Below are 19,536 nucleotides of genomic sequence, written 5' to 3' on the forward strand. Positions count from 1 at the left end.
TCCTCTCCCTGAGGAGAGGCTCCCAACCCTGAGCCTTGCTCTCTGGGAGTTCCTGATACCTTGTACCATTCCCAGCATGATGTTCTTCATGGGAAGTTGTTTTGTTTCCATGGGATAGAGAAAAAAGCTAAGCTGATGCCATAGCTCTGTCTGGGTGCTCTGCAAGCACTGCAGAGAAGAGGAATTGTGGAGCCTGGAGATCAAGGAATAGCCTTTCAGAGAGAGGTCCAATGGCAGAGAAAGAGCCTGCAAAAATGAGCTGGGGCTGTCTAAGGTCTCAGGACACCCCTTCCATCCAATTCCTGCTCCCTGTGTCCTTTGTCATCTGGGAAATGGTGAAAGCAGGCCAGGAAAAGAAGAGTCTGCAGGAAGTTTGGTGTTTCCTTGTTCCTGCCCCTCGTCTCCCCCCACTCCTTCCCTTGCCCAGAGCCTGTCCCTGGCGAGGCTGGGGCTCCTCCCAGGGGTTACTCAGCACCTCCTCCCTCGCAGGAGATCACTGCGGAGATAGGCAGGGTCAGCCCAGCTGAGACTGCTGCTCTGCCTCCAGTTTACTGCTGGGAGAAGTTCCCACCCACCGTGGTGCTCTGGCAATAAAGCTTAGCTCCAACCCTTTTGATATTAATCAAAAATATCACTTAATCACAGTGAAACCAGCACAGATATTTCACAAAGAAGCCTTTAGGTCCTCTGTGCTGTGGAATGCTGTGGTGTGTGTGCAGTGTCTGAGGTTTTAGTGTGGGTTCTTGTTAAACCTAATGGAAGGGCCAAACAGTGAGAAGATCCCATTGCCTCCCTCCTCTCCTGCAATCAGCATAAAGCTGTGTCAAAAAGGAAGTGGTTATGACCTGGATGCTGTTCCTGTCCATTTTGCCAAGCAGGAACGTTTGCACACTAAGAAGTTCAACATCACAGGTGAAAGGATACGAAAAGACAAGTATCTTGGAAAAAAAAATTTAAATCTCTGATAACACTGCAGAGAATATATGATTTAAGCTGAAAGGAATTTTTAGAAGCCTGGAAAAAAAACCCCACCTTATTCTTTGGTCTCTGCCAACAGAAAAAAATTGGAAAAGTACCTTTAAATATAGCTAACAAACTTAGCTGCTTGGGGCAGGAAAAGAAATCAGTTTGCAGTTTGTCAAGCCCCTGGCAAAGTCTCTGCTCTGCTCAAACAAACACAGGGTGAGTTTGAAGCTGCTGCCAGCCCCTGTCTGCTGGAGGTGCAGAAGGCAGAGCACTGAGGGGCACTGCAAGGCAAGGACTGACCCCCTCACTGACCTGTATGAGCAAGAGGAACCAAAAGACATTGATCACAGCTCCTGCACCTTTTTCTTTGATGGCCCAGCCACCACCCACAGTGGGACACTGCCTGTAACAGAGCTAGGGGACAGCCATGATGCCCAGGGCCCCAAAGCTGTGTGTGGACACCTCTGAAAGCTGACAGAGAGCTTTAAAAGCAGATTTATGAAAAATCTTTGCTTTTTGGCTTTCTGCTCCCATTTGATAACATCCAAGTTGCACATTTATGCTCTTAGCTCTAGGATAGTGAGGGGCATGGAAAACAGTATTTTTGAAATTCATCAGGCTAAACCTGTCATGGGCTCTGTGCATACACCTGAACCCAGACATCTTTGAAAGAGGTGCCTTGAGAAACCCCCAGGGATGGGTGAACTGGGAGCACTCACTGGCACTCGAGTGACTTTGCTCACCCAGTGGTTTCAGGTGCTCTCCTGGCCGTTGCTCATTTTGCTCTTTCTCTCTCCCAAAGTGGAGCTGACAGCTCCTAATCTGTCAGGGAAGCTGCAGGGTACCTGGCTGAGCTGTTTTGGGCTTCATTGAGTCTCTCCAGTGAAGCACACAAGAATGGAGTCTCCAGCACCCTTTTCCCTCAAGCTTAAAGAGGATATGTCCCAAACTAGAAAAGCCTAATAATAAAAAGTAACACAGGAGGGGAAAAAAAACAAACCCCAAACCAAAAAGCAGCAAATTATTTTAACCTAGGTGAGTGTTTGTCTGTTTTGTTGTAGCTTTTATTTTACTCTGATTCTCCTGCCTCCTTCTGAGGGACAGTGTTTTGATGGTGGTAGTCTCTAAATGATCCTTTTCCTCCCTTTTTCCTGTTTTGTCCTGTCTTCAGCTTTGTGTTTTCTTTGAAAAGCAATGCCCTGCTATTCATTTCCTCACAGTCACTTGCACTCTGGTTGTGTACAATTTTCCTTTTCACCCCCTCCTGCCCTTCCCACCTTCCAGTGTCCCCAGCAGAGCTCTAGCTCTGAGGGAACACCAGCAATCTCAGGACAATAATTCACAGCCTTTAGCCAGTTCAGTGGCACAGCTCCCTACAAGGCAGGTGATTCTTGATGAACATTTTGGAGCTGCCTCTGCTGGGGTAGCAATTGTTCAGCTGTCCCTGCTCAAGGGGCCCCCAGCACAACGGTGAGGCTTGGGATGAACAGCAGAGCTGGGTGTGGGGACTGCAGACATCTGCTGGCACATTGCTGAGCTCTGAGCCCTCCTTTCAGGGTTTGTCAGCACGAAAAGCCTCCTGGATCTGCGGGGTCAAACAGGCTGCATCTGCAGGAAGAAGCTAAAGCTCGCAGGAGAGCCCGTGGAGCACCCATGGATTCTGTGCTCCATAAAAAGGCACGGGGTAGCTGCTCTGGCTCCTCTGTTCCCTGCCCAAGCAAACCAGCCCAAGGCCAGGCTCAGCCAGGGAGGGGCTGTGGCTCCCTCTGGAACCAGCTCTCCAGTAAATGGTGGTGACACTGCTGGGGACACCCAGCCCGAAACGCCGCCTGACATCTTCCCAAAGACTGATGGGCTCAACCTAAATGAATTAAGAAGCAGAACCTTAATTAGAGAAGCAGGTTGCTTCTGAAACAGCTAGCACACTTCAAAGGGCTGAAGCCGTGCACTTCATGGGAACAAAGAGGAGGGAACAGGGTCAAACCAGACCGTGTCTGTGCCTTGTTCTCACCCCATTCATCTCGCACACGGGGGTGCTCTGCTGACATTCTAAAAGGAGCAGAGGAACATCTGCCACCCCAAGGAGAATTGGGGAGTTTGGGAGGGGCACGTGGTTCATTCAAAAAATAAATTCTGCTCCCCCATGGAAGCAGAAGATGAGCCAGATGTACTTTTTCTTTCCCTCTACCAAGTCGTGGTCTTTTCCCCATTGATTTCATTTGATCCAGGACATCCCTTTTATTTTTTTTTTTTTCCCCCTAGCTAGGTGGTTTCACTTCGTGAATGCTGGAGGCAAACTGATCCTGTTCCATCCTCCCATCATACCAGGCACAGCTGTCAGCTGAGGGGCAGGTGGTTTAAGAGAAACAAGAAGTGAGTCTCTTAAATTAAAACATGGCACATTTTCAGGACCTCAGCTCCCCCAGAGCTCAGTGTCCTGGAAGAAACAACCTCCGACAACTCCCGTGCTCCTCAGTTCTAGCTGCTTTGTTAGAGATGTATTTGTACTGTTTATTCCATAACATCTTGAACAGCTCACTCCTGCTTCTGCAATTCAGAGAGATGGCTGGCTTTTCCCATGGTTTAAAGGGTGTTTCCTGAAAATCCACCACTGCTGCTTTAGGAAGACACACAGGCAAGAGTTAGGAGGATGGACGCTCCAGGGAACACCAGATGTGTGTTCTTCCAGATGTGTGAACTTCCAGATGTGCCAGCCTCGAGTGCCAGCCCTCCAGGCCCCTGCAGATCCTGCTGGATCTCCCTCACACCTTGAGGAAGGTGCACAGGCATCTCTGCAAGCCTGGCCTTGTGCTGTTTTGGAAAAAAGTTTTGAAAGCTACACCCAACATTAAGAGGAGATTGAGGTAAGAGATTACGACAAATGCACAAAACACTTTCATTTTCTTTATTTTCAATTGATACTGTATGAATACAAAGTTTCTAGAAAGCTACAAAAATTCTACCACTTTATCAAGAAGGCATCAAAATGTGTCACTTTGCAAAGACATGAAAACACCTGCAGTAACCGACACAAAAATAGCATTTTTAGAGTGATGAAATAATTGCACTTAACTGTCATGGATATTAAAGTTATCACACATATGTACCGCGAAAGCTAGAATACATTTTTTTTTTTTTTACAAAGCACTTTATAAAAAAATTCTCTGCACACAAAACCTATAATTTTCATATTACTATCATACTAAAGATAAATTCACTTTAAAGCCAACACTTAAAACATTTTAAACAAAAAAAAAAAAAAAGGTACCAGTACCTACACACAGACAATAACAAATACAAGAATACTGTACTGCCAAGAGGTTTGACTGAAACTCCTTTTGAAAGCTTCTGCAAATATGTTAAGAAAACATTGGAGAACATTCAGTTTTTTCCAAGAGCCTTCCCTCACTGTCTAACCTAGAGGTACTTTATCATCAAAAGGCAAGTTCTACATCAAAAGTTACCAGCAGCAGTACAATATTAAAGTAACCACTGACCATATATGAATATGCTTAAGTCACAAACCCATTTTATACACATTACACAAATAAACATAAAGTGAGAATTCCATTAAGTCATTTACAAATGTGAACAAATGCGCATGGCAAAAAAACCCCAAAACAAAACAAAAACCCAACCTGTTTTACATAAAATGTACTGAAGAATTAAAGGCTATTCAGGTTTTCAATGTTATAAAATTCTTTTGTCTTTTTTTATTTTTTTTCAGGCACATATTGTATTTTTTGTCTGCAGTCATGAGCCTGAATCAGAGGCCCATAAAACAAAACAAAACAAAAACGAAAACACATATTCTGTAAGGAGGTAACAGGGATCCATCTCCTTTTAGTCAACTGAGTGCATTTAAGGTTTAATTTACACACTAAAACTAATTACATGACCTCAGCAAGAATGACCTGAAAAGTTAAAAGGTGAAGATGTCCAGAGTGTTTCTTGTACTTTGACTTATCCAGCCTCAATCTTTCTGGGGGGGCTAAACATCTGGTTGTGGAGGATGAGAGGGGGAAAGGAGATCATCCTGAGCAAAGGACAAAGCCAGGCTCTGTTCCTCACACCCGCCTGTGCCCGGGCACGTGTATCCTCGTGGGAAAAGGAAAGGGGGGACAACACCAGGGCTCTCAGTGTGACCGACTGAGGGCTCCAGCAGACTCCCAGGGCTGCTGCTTTGGGCAGCAGGCACGCCCCGGGACTCGCAGTGGAAAAATAAATAGCTATGGATTAGCACATCAAACGTCCTACCTGCCTTGGACTGGCCAGTTCCTTACATTCAACATTAATGTACACCCTTCATTATTCCCGAGAGCTCAGCCCGTGGGGGCTCCACGGGACAAGCCACTGCCAAGCTGAGCTGTAGCTGTGGTGGAGAGGGAAAGAGAGAAACAGGCATTGGATCTGCGATTCCTTCAAAATAGTGGTGCAGTACCTAAACAAAATCAGTCTGGAATTCAAGTAAGTACAACTACATTTGTTAGTAGCAATTTTTAACAGCCCCAAATGGTACCATTACGCTCGTTTGAACAAGACAGAGGTGCAGTTTGTCACAAACACAGACCGGTGCAGCCAAAATGTTTGGCAGCAACTGAAAAAGTGTGTTCTGCTTGTGGGCCAAAAGTGTCTTTGCCCTACCTCAGTCTCATTGAGTTCAACGGGATTATTTGTCTTATAGAGGTAAGTGAGATTTAGACCTTGAAGGAATAACAAAAATAACATTTTAGAGAAAGGGAATTTGAATTATCACAATATTTACCACACAGTGTCACAATATTTCTCTATATAAAAAGTTAATCTTAGCTTTCATCAAATACTTTAAAAATCAAGTTAACAATGTATTCACAACTATATAATCCCTCTGACAGCTTTTGGTTTTGCTGATATTTGTTCTTCCTAAAATGTTGCTCCTCTTCCCATTGATCTCAGTTGTGGTGGAGAGTATGGCCCCCGTTCACAGAAGGTATCAAAAACAGACACATCATCACCATGAAGAGGAGCTATTTTTTTCTTTCTTTTATCCCCCAGGACATCAGCTGGGAGGAAAACAAACAACCCTGTGTTTTGAGTGGTGCTGGCCAGGGTTTCCCCAGCAGCACCTTCATGCACAGAGCTCACCCTCTGCACTCCAATGCTTAAACCCCTCGCTGTGCTCAGCCCTCCGCGCTCCTCTTGCCTGTGCTCCTGCCCTTCAGCAGGCACAACTCTGTAAACAAAATCTGCTGTCTGAGCAAGGAATCTCCACAGATACCAGGCTATTACTGGGGAGATCAGTGAAGCCATGCTTGTCCACCGAAATTCTGTAGGATATGGATCTCTCACTATGCAGACGCGTGACTGGATGAAGAGAATACAAATGGGAACATTTTCACTTTTCTGTCACAGACGAATCAGTTGCTGGCTTGCAATGCTGTCAGAAATGGCAAACAGTAGATTTTTCTTCAGCAGGCTGATCATTAGCAAAATCCCTTTGCTATGAATGGTGCTCTTTTGTGAATGGAGGCCTGTAGATTCAACTTATTCCAATAAACCAAAGGCATTACGGTGATAACTAAATATTTTTGGTCTCTCTACAAATTGTCATTATTATGGCAGCACTTTTCTAAGCTGGAATTTCAAACCAAAGGCACTTTCATGCTAGAGTGCAGAAGAGTCACAATTAATTATTTGGTCATGAAATTTAAAAAGGCAGCATTCATTAATACAATTCACTTTTCACGGAGAACTGGGGATCTGTAACCTTTCCTTTTGGTATAGGCATCTCTCTGCAATGGGACTGACTCGTACAGACAGCTGGTTCACACCAAGCAGTCACAGAGCATTTCTGCAGGGAAAAATACGGAGATTTTAAAAATGGAACCAATTAAGAAAACAACGTATAAAATTTAATGTTAAGAGGCTAAAAGTTACTTCTAATATAATGCTAAGGCACTGCATATTGTAATGCTTTGGCAGCTCTCAATTAAAAGGTTCCTACAAAAAAGTAACAGTAACAAGATAAGTACTTCCAGCTTACAAAAGAGCTCACAGTTTACAGGCAGCCTGTTGGACTACACACCCCACACTCAACAGTTGAAGGATTAAGGCTTTTAAGAATTAACACATACAGGGTATGGATCATTTACAGAATTGTAAAGAAAAGACGATGGAAGTAGTTTCCCTAACGTTACATATGTGAACACCAATAAACATTGTGACTGTTTATACCCTAGAGTTAATGGCATATGTAGTGTGCCAGATCCTACTAAAAAAAACCAAACTGTACCTGGTTTTGCAAATTGACTCACATACTTTATATGCCTTAAAGACTTTGCTTGTTATTAAAAAAAAAATAAAAATCACCAAACCCACAATTCAAACCCTAAATAAGAGACAACTTCAGAACAAAAACCAAAAAGTAGTTTTTGACTTGTAACACCAAGTGCTTAGAGTAAAGGGCTACCGTTAGGCTGTTCCAATGCAGTGCTTTTCCTGATGTGATTGTTAGTGTTAAAAATGAGCATTAAAAGAGACCTTGCCATGGACACGTTCCTCTGATCGCTTCGCAGAGTATCAACTGAAAGATCATCAGCCCTAATATCCACAAGCAGTAACAGCTAGGCATCACAGCAACCACCCAAACCATGCAGCTCAGGCAGCCAGGCCAGGCTGAGGGATGGGAGCAGTCCCCCTTCCCCTCGGGGATGCTTGCATCCTCCTCCGACCCCAGACCTCAGCAGCATTAGGGATGCTCCTGCTCTGACCCACTGCCTCACCTAGGCTCTGGTCTAGTCCAGACATCTCAGCAATGGGCAGTTCTAACAGCAAGGACTATGCAGGAATATAGAATTTAGAGAAAAGGATTAGAGTTGCTTGTTTGAAGACTACAGCACTGGGCCTGGGAGTGAATTTGATGCTTACACCGTGCATGGGAACTGTGCTGGTTACAGGAAGGAATCCCAAGGGGTAGGGAGGAGGGGTAGCCAGGACTGCAGAAAACTCCCCCAAGAACCCTCTTTGCTGATAACTCATCTCTGATCCCTGAGGTGCCCCGTGCTTGGCCAGGCAGCCTCAGCCTTCCAGACAAATGTTCTGCCCAAGAAGCCTCTGCTGGCCCAGCCAACTGCTCAAAGTCGCTCACCTGCCCAAACAACTTCTGCCTGGGCAGCGAGGGGCAGCAGGAGGAGAGGGGCTGAGCAACCCCCTCTGTGCTGAGCAGGGGGGCTGAGGCTGCTGCTCCCACGTGTGCACACCCCAGAGAACTGCTCACGGCCCTGGTGCACAGCCTCACAGTGTTAAACATCTCCAGCTGGGCTTCACCTCCGGGACTCTGCCCTGGACTGATCCGAAGGAGGAACACTACCACCTGCATGAAGGCTTTCCAAGAGGACAGCAGACCCCACGTGGCAGGTGTGTGTGTGTTTCAGCTGAGGTCCTGGCCAGACCCAGAGAGACAACTGGGAGAGGTGTAAGAGCACCATGATTAAGAGGAAAAGGAGAAAAAAATAAGATTCTCCACTTTCCAATCTTCTTTGCCTGATGCTGGTTGTGATTCTCTAGCGCCTCGCAGATATTAAAGCTGCTGATCCTTTCAGAGGTGTAGACACTCTTCTTTCAAACACATCAGTGTTTTGCTCTCTGCTTTGAATGACTCGATGCTGTTGCAGTGTCAGCTGTTTCCGTTCATCTCTTGATTTCAGAGTTGCAAGTTTTTTGCTCAACTTATTAGAAAACATAGTTGTCCATATAAAATATAACCGCACACACAAGACTACATATAATGCAAGTCTAAATCTTCAGTATTTACCTACTTATTGCAAAATGAGCCATCTTTTTCATTAAATAATCAAATTTTCATATTAGTACAATACAACTTTATACTCTTTTAAAATACACTAGATATGTTAGGGGTAAGGGGTGATGTTTTCTTTCTCTGCAATACCTGTTTGAAAGTTTAATGGATTAGAAGATTAGTTTTAGCGTTGAGAAAAAAATACAAAATTTGCCTAATTTTAGGACCTGTCTGTTTCTATCAGGCATTTCTTAAGGCTATATTTTTCATTTGGTTTCAAACAGAAAAATGTTTCATTTTAAAAAATAATTTAGTGAATTACATTCGTCCATATCTTCCACCCTAATTAGTTACAAAGATAATTCTATAAAGATTATTAACTTTGTGTACTCATTTACAGTTATAGCTAAAGATTCGTTTCAATTTCACTTGCATTGTAAAACAAGTATTTCATGTTGGAAAAAAACCCAAAATAAATTCTTATAAATGCTGTCAGTTTTTCCCCATGGCAAATGCTCTGTCATACATTTTTCTATCAGAATTAAAAATAGGCCTCCACAGACAGAGGCGTTAGGTTCTTAAATACAGTCTTCCCAAAGAACTGTGGTTTACAAATTTGAAGAACACTTAGTTTTAGAAATAATTTTTACAACTGTACCAGAATTTCACAGCTACAATTATATATGAACACATTAAAAATGACTTCACTAAAACAGGATTTAGAAAAATGTGGGTGAAAGTTGGGCCAGAGGCACTGCCACTTAGTGTTGAGGTTTACAGTCTGTGTTTTGATAAAGAAGTGAAATGAAGTGTAGATATAAATAACTGCTCAGTCCTTTACAAGCCTGTAGATGTGATGCTGTGCTCCATGCTCGCTGTTCGACACCTCGAATACACAAGCCATGCAGAGCAGGGTTTCTTGTGTATCCCTGTTTGTTACCACCTGTGTGGGGAAAGCAAGAGGCAGACAGAACATCACACACCTGGAAACAGCAGGGCTGTGCTGTATTTGCAGAGACCCCCGTGGCAGGGAGGAATGATGGATCTGACTCCATGTGCTCAGAAGGCTAACTTATTATTTTATGATACTATATTATATTAAAGAATGCTAGACTAAACTGTACTAAAGAACACAGAAAGGATACTTACAGAAGGCTAAAAAGAGAATAATGAAAACTCCTGACTCTCTCCAGAGTCCCAACACAGCTTGGCCCTGATTGGCCAAAGAGTGAAAACAACTCCCAGCAGAATGCAATGGAACAATCTCCAAACACATTCCACACGAGCACAACACAGGAGAGGCAAATGAGATAAAAATCGTTTTCCTTTTTCTCCGAGGCTGCTCAGCTTCCCAGGAGAAAATCCTGGGTGAAGGATTTTCCAGAGAATGGGAATGGCCCAGGTCTGAAACAAGGAGTGACCCGTGTCACCTCGGTCCTGCCCGGATGCCCTGGTGGCAGCAGCACGTGGCTCTGAGGGCTTGGCTGAGCTGACACCACAGAGCAATGGGGAAAGCAGGCTGGGTCACTGGATGAAACTGGCTCAAAGGCCACCACGTGGCCATTCTCTGTGCTTTAGGTCACCTGTTGGGCGTTTGCTGCCTGATTTCCCTGCCCAAGAACTAATTAATGCCACTGACAGCTGCAGCACTGTAACCGAGCCCCGGTAAGGACACATCAGATGAATGCAGTGGTTCAAAGTTACTGCCTCAGGCTCTCTGCAAACCCCAGACTCGATGGAAAAACCAGAGAAGTAAGCTGAAATTTGTGGAGAATAACAAAGATGTTTGCTCACATTCACAGCCAGCTGAGCCTTTTCATCCTGAGCGTCTCTAGCTCCCAATCCCAGAATTATTCTGAAGTCAGTGGGATGGTTGCTTTGGTGAGCACCAGTGACTAAGGGATTTGGAAACTGGTTCCCAACACTACCAGCTGAACAAGCCACACAAAGCCTGAGAGTATCTTAGAAGTGGAAAAACAAACCAGCCAGGCCATACCAATAAAATTGTGAAGTTTTCCAAGACGCTGTTCATCATGTACTTCTCTGGTAAATGCTTCAGCTTGTGTATGAAGTTGATCATGTATTCACACATGGGGGAGCGGTTTATCCTGTACACAAACCGGCCATTCTCAAACCTTGCATATTCAGTCTAAAAAAACAAAAACCATTTAGAACGTGACCATTCAGAGACAGAAAAAAAGTGACTGGTAAAGCTGTTTTTCTTTTTCCTTTTTTTTTTTTTTTTTGGTGTAGACAGGAAAAAGAGAAAGTGGCTCAGACACACTCACACCTGCTTGTTGACTCCCTGCCTTACCTGTGCCATGCCTTGCTAAAAATGCAAGGGATCTTAATTATCAATAATTACAATATCACTACTTGTTCTCTAACCTGCAAATTAGCAAACTGAATAGATGAGGATTATAAAGTCCCAAACTGAGTAGAAATTAATTAAGCAAAAAACTGTGATAAGATGGTTTTATAGGAATTTTGAGGCACCTGTCTGCAAAGGGAACAGCAAAAATAAGCTTATATATTTGCACTTAGGTGTGCACATACAAGCATAGATATATTATTGCATGACTTAATAGGCAATTTATGAACTACAGAAAGATGTAGGACGACAGCTGGAAGAAAAGCAGACTGACTTAGATTGCTGAGGGAGGGTAAGGCTGTGACTCTTGGACTTCTGCTGTCCAGCTACCAATCACTCAGATTGTGGTTTCTGAGGATTTTTGGCTTTCTCTAAGCTTGGAACAATACAAATTATTAAAACCTTATTTCGTTATGGTCAGAAAACATACTTAGTTTAAGAAGGACATAAACAGCGACCAGGACATCTGTAAAGGCTCAAGCTTCAGCTCTAGGCTAAAATTCCCCCAAAAACAGTTTTGTACATGACAGGTATGGGTCTGGGGCTTAGCCCTGAGCTGCAATACCACTGTGCAGCAAACCAGCCAGAGCACAGCCCCCAGGTCTGTGCGTGGGAAAGGTAAGAAATGACTGAAGGCACACATCCCATCACAACACCCACCTCTACTTTTTCTACTACTTGCTTCCCAAAGGAGCAGACTTTGGTGGAACAGGTGATTGTCATGTTTTCCGAGCTCTCGTACTGACTGGTGACTCCGTAAAACGCCCCCGTATCATCCTGGATGTTGCAGTTTAAGTCAGCCTGTGGGGAAAAAGGTGAAAATTTCATTTCTTATTTGACAGTGTGAATAGCATAAGCTGTCACTAGCTCACCATTCTTTTCAGAAATAACGGGGGGAGCTTTAATGGTGATGACAGTGACAGTGGAAAAAGTCCGTCAGGGAAGCAGCTGCCTAACCGTTGCAGTAAAAACCTCAGGAAATCAGCCATTTACTCAAATTTTAGACAATGAAAGATGTCCCAGTATTTCTGTGGGCTACAGGTGACATTCTTGTCTGGCAGATAGCTGATGAAATCCCTGGAGCAAAGGAATGATGACCTGTGAGGAGCCTGGCCCCAGAGCCAGCCCCTCTGAAGCGAGCCTGCCTTCAGACTCAAATCCAGCCCAGCCACCCCACTCCAGAGAGGCCACAGCTCACTTTTTCTTGTCCTAAAGCAATGCAATCCTCATGGCAGAGGGAGACAGCTGGGCAGCACAGGATGGGTCTCTGATAAGGCTCTGCTGGGCCATATGGCACTGGTTCAGCACAACTCTGAACCATGGAGAGTCTGACACAAGCCCCAGGCTCCCCTGTGCCATGCCTGCAAACACTGCTGCAAGGCTCTGCTGCCTCCCAGCATCTCCCTGCAGCCTCAGAAACCACCCAGCTGCCTTTGACAGGCAGCATCAGAGACCAAGACTCACAGGATCAAGTGAGGAGCAGCTCTACCTTCAATTATTCATTATCCAAGCCCTGTGCACAGCAGGATTAATTTGGCTACAAAGCAACCCCACAGGTCACCTGCTGAATCCAGCCTCCCTGGGCCCAGAGCAGGGCTGGAGCTGCTCTGCCACTCTGCTCTTTGCCATCACGGACCCATTTCTGCTCATTTCAAACGCCCTGCACTGATGTGGAAAAGGCAGAGCCTAGGGACAGGCACAGCTGGACTTGGTGATTCAGGCATTAGCTCTGCTGACATCTTTGATGCCCAGGGAGAGAGTGAGCAGGGTTTTCCTTTTATGTGGAAATAGCTGATCAGCTCCTGCAGCATGACAGAAAGGAAGCACCTGAACTTGAAAGTTGGGCCAAGGTGAGCATTTTAGCAGGGAGATGCACTTCTGAGGCTGCTTCACTTGCAAGTCTAGCTCTGCTTAGTTCTAGTACTATTACAGAAATGGAATACATAACACTTGACAGGTACCTTCCTGTTTACCCTCAGACTTTTCAAAAACCTTATTTACAGGTATGCTTACCTATGCCCCATCCCTGGAAGTGTTCAAGACCAGTGAATGAGTAACCAGGTCTAGTGGAAGGTGCTGGATTTAGGTGATCTCTAAGGTTCCTCATGACCAAACCATTCTGGGATTCTAGCGTGGAGCACTCACCACAGTTCAGGTCATTTGTAACTGCTATTTAATGTTTAACTTGGCAACAACTCACTCATCCTCCTCAGTGTCTGCAATCCTTATTTGTGGTGGGGCCTTGTGAGGCAATATTCTGATACCAGCACACACTGAGCTGGTCTGTGGTACACAGAAGACACGGGTCTAGGACTACCTGGGGCTGGCTTTGTCAATGAACCAGGGCAGCAGCCTCCTGAGCTTTGCACCCAGGGACACAAACAGCCCCACAGTCAGGTGTTTTGCACAGGAGGAAGAAATCCTATCGCTGTTCCAGCCTGCTCCCCGCACCTGCCTCGCCAGGCCAGCAGGTAATGGTCATGTGCATCTAGAGCAGGGCTGTCTCAGGAGCTGGGAGGAACTGGGCACACTTATCACAGCAAACAAGCAATTTGCCAGCACAGCTGGCCTGCAATCAGAGCATGGCAAACATCTAAACATGGAGAATGCAGCAGCCCCAGGCCACGCCACCGCTGCTCTGCGGAATTCCTGAAGGAAATTTAGGATTTCTCCTAAAACAACTGCACTGCTGCAACTGCTGATAATAACAATAGAAGCAATCTCTCAGAATGCAATTATTCCTGCTGCTACCACAATTGCAGTTTTACTAGCAAAGCATTTTCTTTCTTTTCAGATAAGAGCAAAATATTTGAGAAATCATGACTAAACCACCCCCCACAGTTGTCAAAAATCAACTGCACAGATCTCGCACTCCGAGCTGCAGTAGCAAATGTTTGGAGTTAAAAAAGGATAACTTTCTATCTGCTGCCTTCTGGATTTGAAGCCTGCTGAAAAAAACCACCTAATTGCTCTATTTACATGCTGACATTTAACCTGGACAAGTAACACATGGGGCCATCTGTCACCCTGTTGTTCACTGCCTCAGCTCCTCCAGCCCCTGCTGAAGTCACCAGGAGTTCTGTGTACACAGCACATCCAGGCTGGGGCCTGCCCCTGCAGAGAGGAGCACTTGAAACCATCCCTCAGTTGTCATGATTTACCCTTATGCAACCACAACATGGCTGCAAAAGTCCCATGATGATGATCATATCGATGAGAATTATCTTTATTTACTTGTTTGCTCTCGGATTTTTTTTTTTTTTTTTGAGTCTAGCACACAGTAAAGGTGTTTTCAAGGAAGGACAGAATTCTCTTTGTAAACAGTTTTCACATTCATCTAATTGCTGAGATTGCTGAGAGCTGAAGACTCTTTAAAACAGTCTAACACCAGCATTAAAAAATCATAGGAGTTGGCAAGCAAATGCTTTTAAATGAAGGCTTCACCAAAGCCTCTTTTAGTACTAAAACAACTTTGTCTTAAGGACTTAAGAATATCATTATGGCTTAAACAGCAAGGGATTTGTCCAAACATATACATCTGAAAGCTAAATTGTATTTTTCAAACCGATGAAATTAAAATAAATTTTTTGCTGTTTTTTTTCCCTTCTCCAAAAGGTTATGAGTACCCATGTGGCTGTGAGAGTTGCAGATGTGGGAGTAAGGTGATGTGCTATAAATGAATGCCCTGGTATTCAGCTTTAGCTCCTTACTACAGCATTGATTCCAGGGCTCGTGTCTACATCTTAGAAGGGATGTTGGAAAATTGGAAAGTGTTCAGCAAAGAGCTACAAGAATGATTTCAGGTCTGGAAAACACGCTTTGTAGTGAATGACTAATGAAACTCCATCTACTTACTTTTTCCAAGGGAAGTTTTTCCACAACCTTGTCACAGCCTACAAGTTGCTACATGGGGAAGAGCCTTCTCCTAGATTAAATCTTGCAGGAAAGGGCATTAAAAGGCAGAAAGCTAAAGCTAAGCAAAAGCAAAATGAGAAACAAGGCAGGGGCTGGTAACCCTGATGGCCATGGGATGCTGGAATAATTCTCAGATGAGGAGACACCACCTTGGGGTCTTTTTTCAGCACGTGAGTATCTGTCAGGGATGCTCTGGTACTGTCCAAAGGCAAACATTGCTTAGTGAGGTTCACTGCCTGAGCCACCTGTGGCAGGCAGGGCTACAGAAATAGAACAACAACAAAACTGAGATACAGAAATTGACCTGATTGGTCTTGTCCTTCTAATTCCCCTTTCAGGGATCCCTGTGAAAAAGGTGACAGCAGCCAAGCCTCTGGAGCGCTGTCCCCAGCTCTGGTGCATCATTTCCATGGTGCTCTGTCTCCAGCTGTTCCCCTGCATTTCAGACACAGGCTGCAAGCCTTCCTGGCCTATAAAACAGCTTTCCCTCCTGCCTCTGGGCCCCAGGCACTGGGCTTGGGGAGCACTCTTGCTGCCTATACAGATAAATAACTTTTTGAATGGTGACTTCAAATAATTGGTGTGAATTCAAATATTATGGCATTTCAAACATTATGGGATGATCACATTGAGTTTTGAAGATCAACACAATTCAGGGGAAAAAAACCCAAAACCACAAATGGAATTTTTAATTAATTTTTAATTTTTTTTTTTTTTTTTTTTTTTTTTTTTTTTTTTTTCTGGGCATTGAGTTTTATATGAATGCACTTGGAGGTGGAAGAGGTACTCAGATTTCTGGCACCCTATCTCCAGTGCAAGAGCATGATTAATTCATTAATAAAGCACAGCTTGCCAATGGGTAGCACTGGAAATATTGCATATTAAGAGCACCAAGTGTTCAACACACTGAATGGAGAAGTCTCTGCCAGTGTGCTGGAGCTTGCACCTAAAGAGAGATGGCTGCAACCAAAATAAAGAGTAACAATAAATTTAAACTAAATTAAAAAGCCCATTCCTTTCCCCAGAGCTCTCGGGCTCTGTGCTACAGGCAGGGGCAGAGGGTAGAGTGCCTGTGTAATAAAAACAGCTTTGGCTAACAAAAAAGCAACTCCAGCAAAAATTGCTGAGAAGAGCCTAAATCCATCCTGCTGAGCAGAAGGAAAACAGTGGGAGTTGGGGAGGGCCAGGGCAGTTTGCAGAGGCACTACAGCTCCCATCAGGCACACAAATCAGGAATAAGGTCACTCCCTACCAGCACCTAGGGCTGAGCAGCTGCCCCGGGCGGCCGCGGCCAGGTGGGTCACTCAGCACCCTGCCTCCCCTCCTCCCCTCCACAGCTCCACCAAGGAGCACAGATCCCAAACTGTGGAGCAATTTTTTCCAAAGGGAGCATCTGGGCCGTTGGCACGCTGCAGTGCAGCTCAGGAATGGTGTCCAGGGCTGCCACATGGCTGGGTTTGTGACAGACAGCCCTGCCCCAGCACCCTGCCCTTCCGCTGGCCACCCAGCACCTGCCTGCTCAGGGTCCTCCTCTGTGCCAGGGGATGCCCTGGGGAAAGGCCAGGGCATGTCTGCTTTCCTCCACAGCTCACCTGTTTTGCATGCATTTGCATGCTGGCCTTGGAGCCCTTCTTGTTCCAGGCCCCAGTTGTGAGCTGCAGATCGTTTGGCAGTCATACTGTGTCTGTGTGTGGGGAGGGAACTCCAAGATTCTGGATTATGCAATGTAAATGAGAGAGAGAAAGGAGAGAGAGAAAGAGAGAGAGAAAGAGAGAAAGAAAGAAAAGAAAGAAAGAAAAGAGAGAAAGAGAGAGAAAGAGAAAGAAAAGAGAGAAAGAGAAAGAAAAGAGAGAAAGAGAAAGAGAAGAGAGAAAGAAAAAAGAGAAAGAGAGAGAAAGAGAAAGAGAGAGAAAGAAAAGAGAGAAAGAGAAAGAGAGAGAGAGAGAGAGAGAGAAAGAAAAGAGAGAAAGAGAAAGAAAAGAGAGAGAGAAAGAAAAGAGAAAGAAGGGAAAGAGAAAGGAAGGAAGGAAAGGAAGAAAGGAAGGACGGAAAGAAAGGAAGGACGGAAAGAAAGGAAGAAAGGAAGAAAGGAAGAAAGGAAGAAAAAGAAAAAGAAAGAAAGAAAGAAAGAAAGAAAGAAAGAAAGAAAGAAAGAAGGAAAGAAAGAAAGAAAGAAAGAAAGAAAGAAAGAAAGAAAGAAAGAAAGAAAGAAAGAAAGAAAGAAAGAAAGAAAGAAAGAAAGAAAGAAAGAAAGAAAGAAAGAAAGAAAGAAAGAAAGAAAGAAAGAAAGAAAGAAAGGAAGGCAGTAGCCACAATTGTGTGTGTGTGGATGAAGGGCACAAAGAATCTCTGCACCTTTTAAGAGGCTGGAGGCACATGGGGATAAATTCAGGAGGGGGTGGGAGGAGACCACAGGCACAAGCCATTTCTGAGCACTGATTACATGGGTAAATTGTTTGTTCCAGTGTATCACAAAGAGAAGGAGCATTATTTTTCATGCCACAGCTGTTTTGAATAAGAATAGGAATAAACTTAACTATCCTCCTCATGTTACTTACCACTAATTATGGCATATATTTACATCTATAAAACAGTGAAATTTTGGGAGACATAATTTAATGCCCCTTTATTGTGTAGATTCCTTTATTTCCATCCCACATTTGAATTTCAAAAATGTTTAGGACTTCAAAGCATCTTTAAAAGCTTGCCCTAATTATAATATGCATTACTTTTGAAAACTCCTAGTTTGCATTGCAGATTCCTGCAAATAGAGGCATTCATTTTAAACATCAATTAATATCATCCACACATCTTCAGATGAGTTTGGGTCTTGGTTTCAGAGTTGCAGTGAGCTCTGGCTAAGCTTTCCTCAGTTAGAAGAGTAGTTCAAGCTACTGCAAACACAAAATTAGGTCAGTGGATCAGAGCCATAGAAGGCCAACATTAATTTATATCAGCTGTTTTCTCCCTGTGTCACCAGTGGGAGAACATCCTTTCAGACATATTTGGTTCCCCCACTGGTCCCTGTAGCTGCAGAAATCAGAGTTCAGGCTGGCACAGAGCACTTGGCAGTGTGAGAGACACAAAATCCCAGCATGTGATTGCAAGGTGTGCTTACACCAGCATCGAGGAGCCCAGTGGAGGCAGGAGCCACTGCACAGTGCTGCAGGTTACATGGAAAAGTCATGCAAAATTTGCCTCAAAATTTGCACTTGGGGTTGAGGCAAAACCTGAGAGAGGAAATAACAAAGTTACAGCAGCAGAACTTAGTCTAGGAGGCCTAAGTGTATTGCTTAGAATTAGAGAATTTAGGAATAGGAGTGAGCAATCAGTGGGGCCAGCACTAGCTATGAACATGGATAGAAGCAATAAAAGAAACCAGCACAGGCACCCTGTGTTGACTTAGCTTTGAGACAGGCTAACTGCAGCTTCAAAGAGCAGAAAGCTTTGGGCTATTCCCGAGTCACAAAAGCAGTTTAAATACAAACTAACCACCAGGAACATTGACCATGCCCAGATTAAGGTTAGATGGCACAAATCATTCCTGCTTGTTTTGCACAGGTTGGGCTTAGTCCCAGAAGTTGAGAGAAGCAGGACTGTGCAATTAACCTGCACCTAGGGAAAGATTTCATCCACAGATATTCTTCAGCCTTCTCTGAATTCTGCATCAGTGTTCTAGGACAGCTTTTACACTTGTTTAGCAACCTTTATTTTGTTTTCCATAGCCCAGTAATCTCCAGTCTCACACCCCTGTCACACAAACTCCCCGTGCCACACTGTCAGGACGCTGGTCCTTATCTACAGCAAGCCAAGTGAAGCTCCCTCTGTTAGTCCAAAAGTCTGTCTCTGTGGCAATTCCCCTGAGCCCTGTGGCTCCCAGTGGCTCTCTGGGATAAAGCAGAGGAGCAGAGTCATTGCATTCCAGGTGCAAGACAAGGACCAGGAATTGCATTGCTGGGCGTGGGGCTGCTGGTTTGAGGGGGTGTGGGAGGAGGGGTCTCTTCCTCTTGTACCTCCTGCACTTCTAGGTAGGAAGAGGCCCAAAAGTGTGACATCCAGATGTGTCACCAGGACCAGGGCCAGCAGCTCATCCATTCCCAGCATGAGGCTGTGTTTCCCATGAGATACAATCTGCATAAACCAATAAAGCTCTCAAAGCAAAGCAAACTTTGCTTTGTACTCCATCCCGGTGCTGCCTTGCTAAGTCAACTCCACAACTGGCAGATGTCTTCTTGCAAAATCTCAGACCTTTCCCTCCCACTTTTTTTGTAGTCAAACCTTATTGCTGAAATCAGGACGACAAGGAAAGCTGTGCTGGTGAGCAGCCTGAAGCAGAACTGCAGGGGAAAGAGCCAGAGGAGTATTCTTTCCAGCTACCAGAGCTCAGCTGCCTTCTGCCTCAGTCATCCTCAGCACAAGTACTCATCTGTGGTCTTCCTGTTTCCCATTTTCCCATTCCACAGCACGATTAATGTCCAAACAAAACACCCTTTGTGCTGCCTCCAGT

General features: G+C 44.6%; 1 protein-coding gene across 6 annotated transcripts in view; it reads right to left on the minus strand.

The window, feature by feature from the left end:
* Positions 1–3,856: 3,856 nt before the first annotated feature.
* Positions 3,857–19,536, minus strand: part of TEAD1 (TEA domain transcription factor 1) — a 166,198-nt gene continuing 150,518 nt past the window's right edge. For all 6 annotated transcript variants that reach the window (XM_059848271.1, XM_059848274.1, XM_059848272.1 and 3 more), the window contains 3 exons: positions 11,775–11,915; positions 10,740–10,892; positions 3,857–9,686 (listed from right to left, as the gene is read on the minus strand). In XM_059848271.1, the coding sequence (XP_059704254.1) occupies positions 9,573–9,686; positions 10,740–10,892; positions 11,775–11,915 (408 nt within the window). In that variant the 3' untranslated portion in view covers positions 3,857–9,572. The remainder of the gene's footprint in view (positions 9,687–10,739; positions 10,893–11,774; positions 11,916–19,536) is intronic.

Source organism: Haemorhous mexicanus, chromosome 6 (assembly GCF_027477595.1).
Source record: "Haemorhous mexicanus isolate bHaeMex1 chromosome 6, bHaeMex1.pri, whole genome shotgun sequence".
Lineage (NCBI taxonomy): Eukaryota > Metazoa > Chordata > Aves > Passeriformes > Fringillidae > Haemorhous > Haemorhous mexicanus.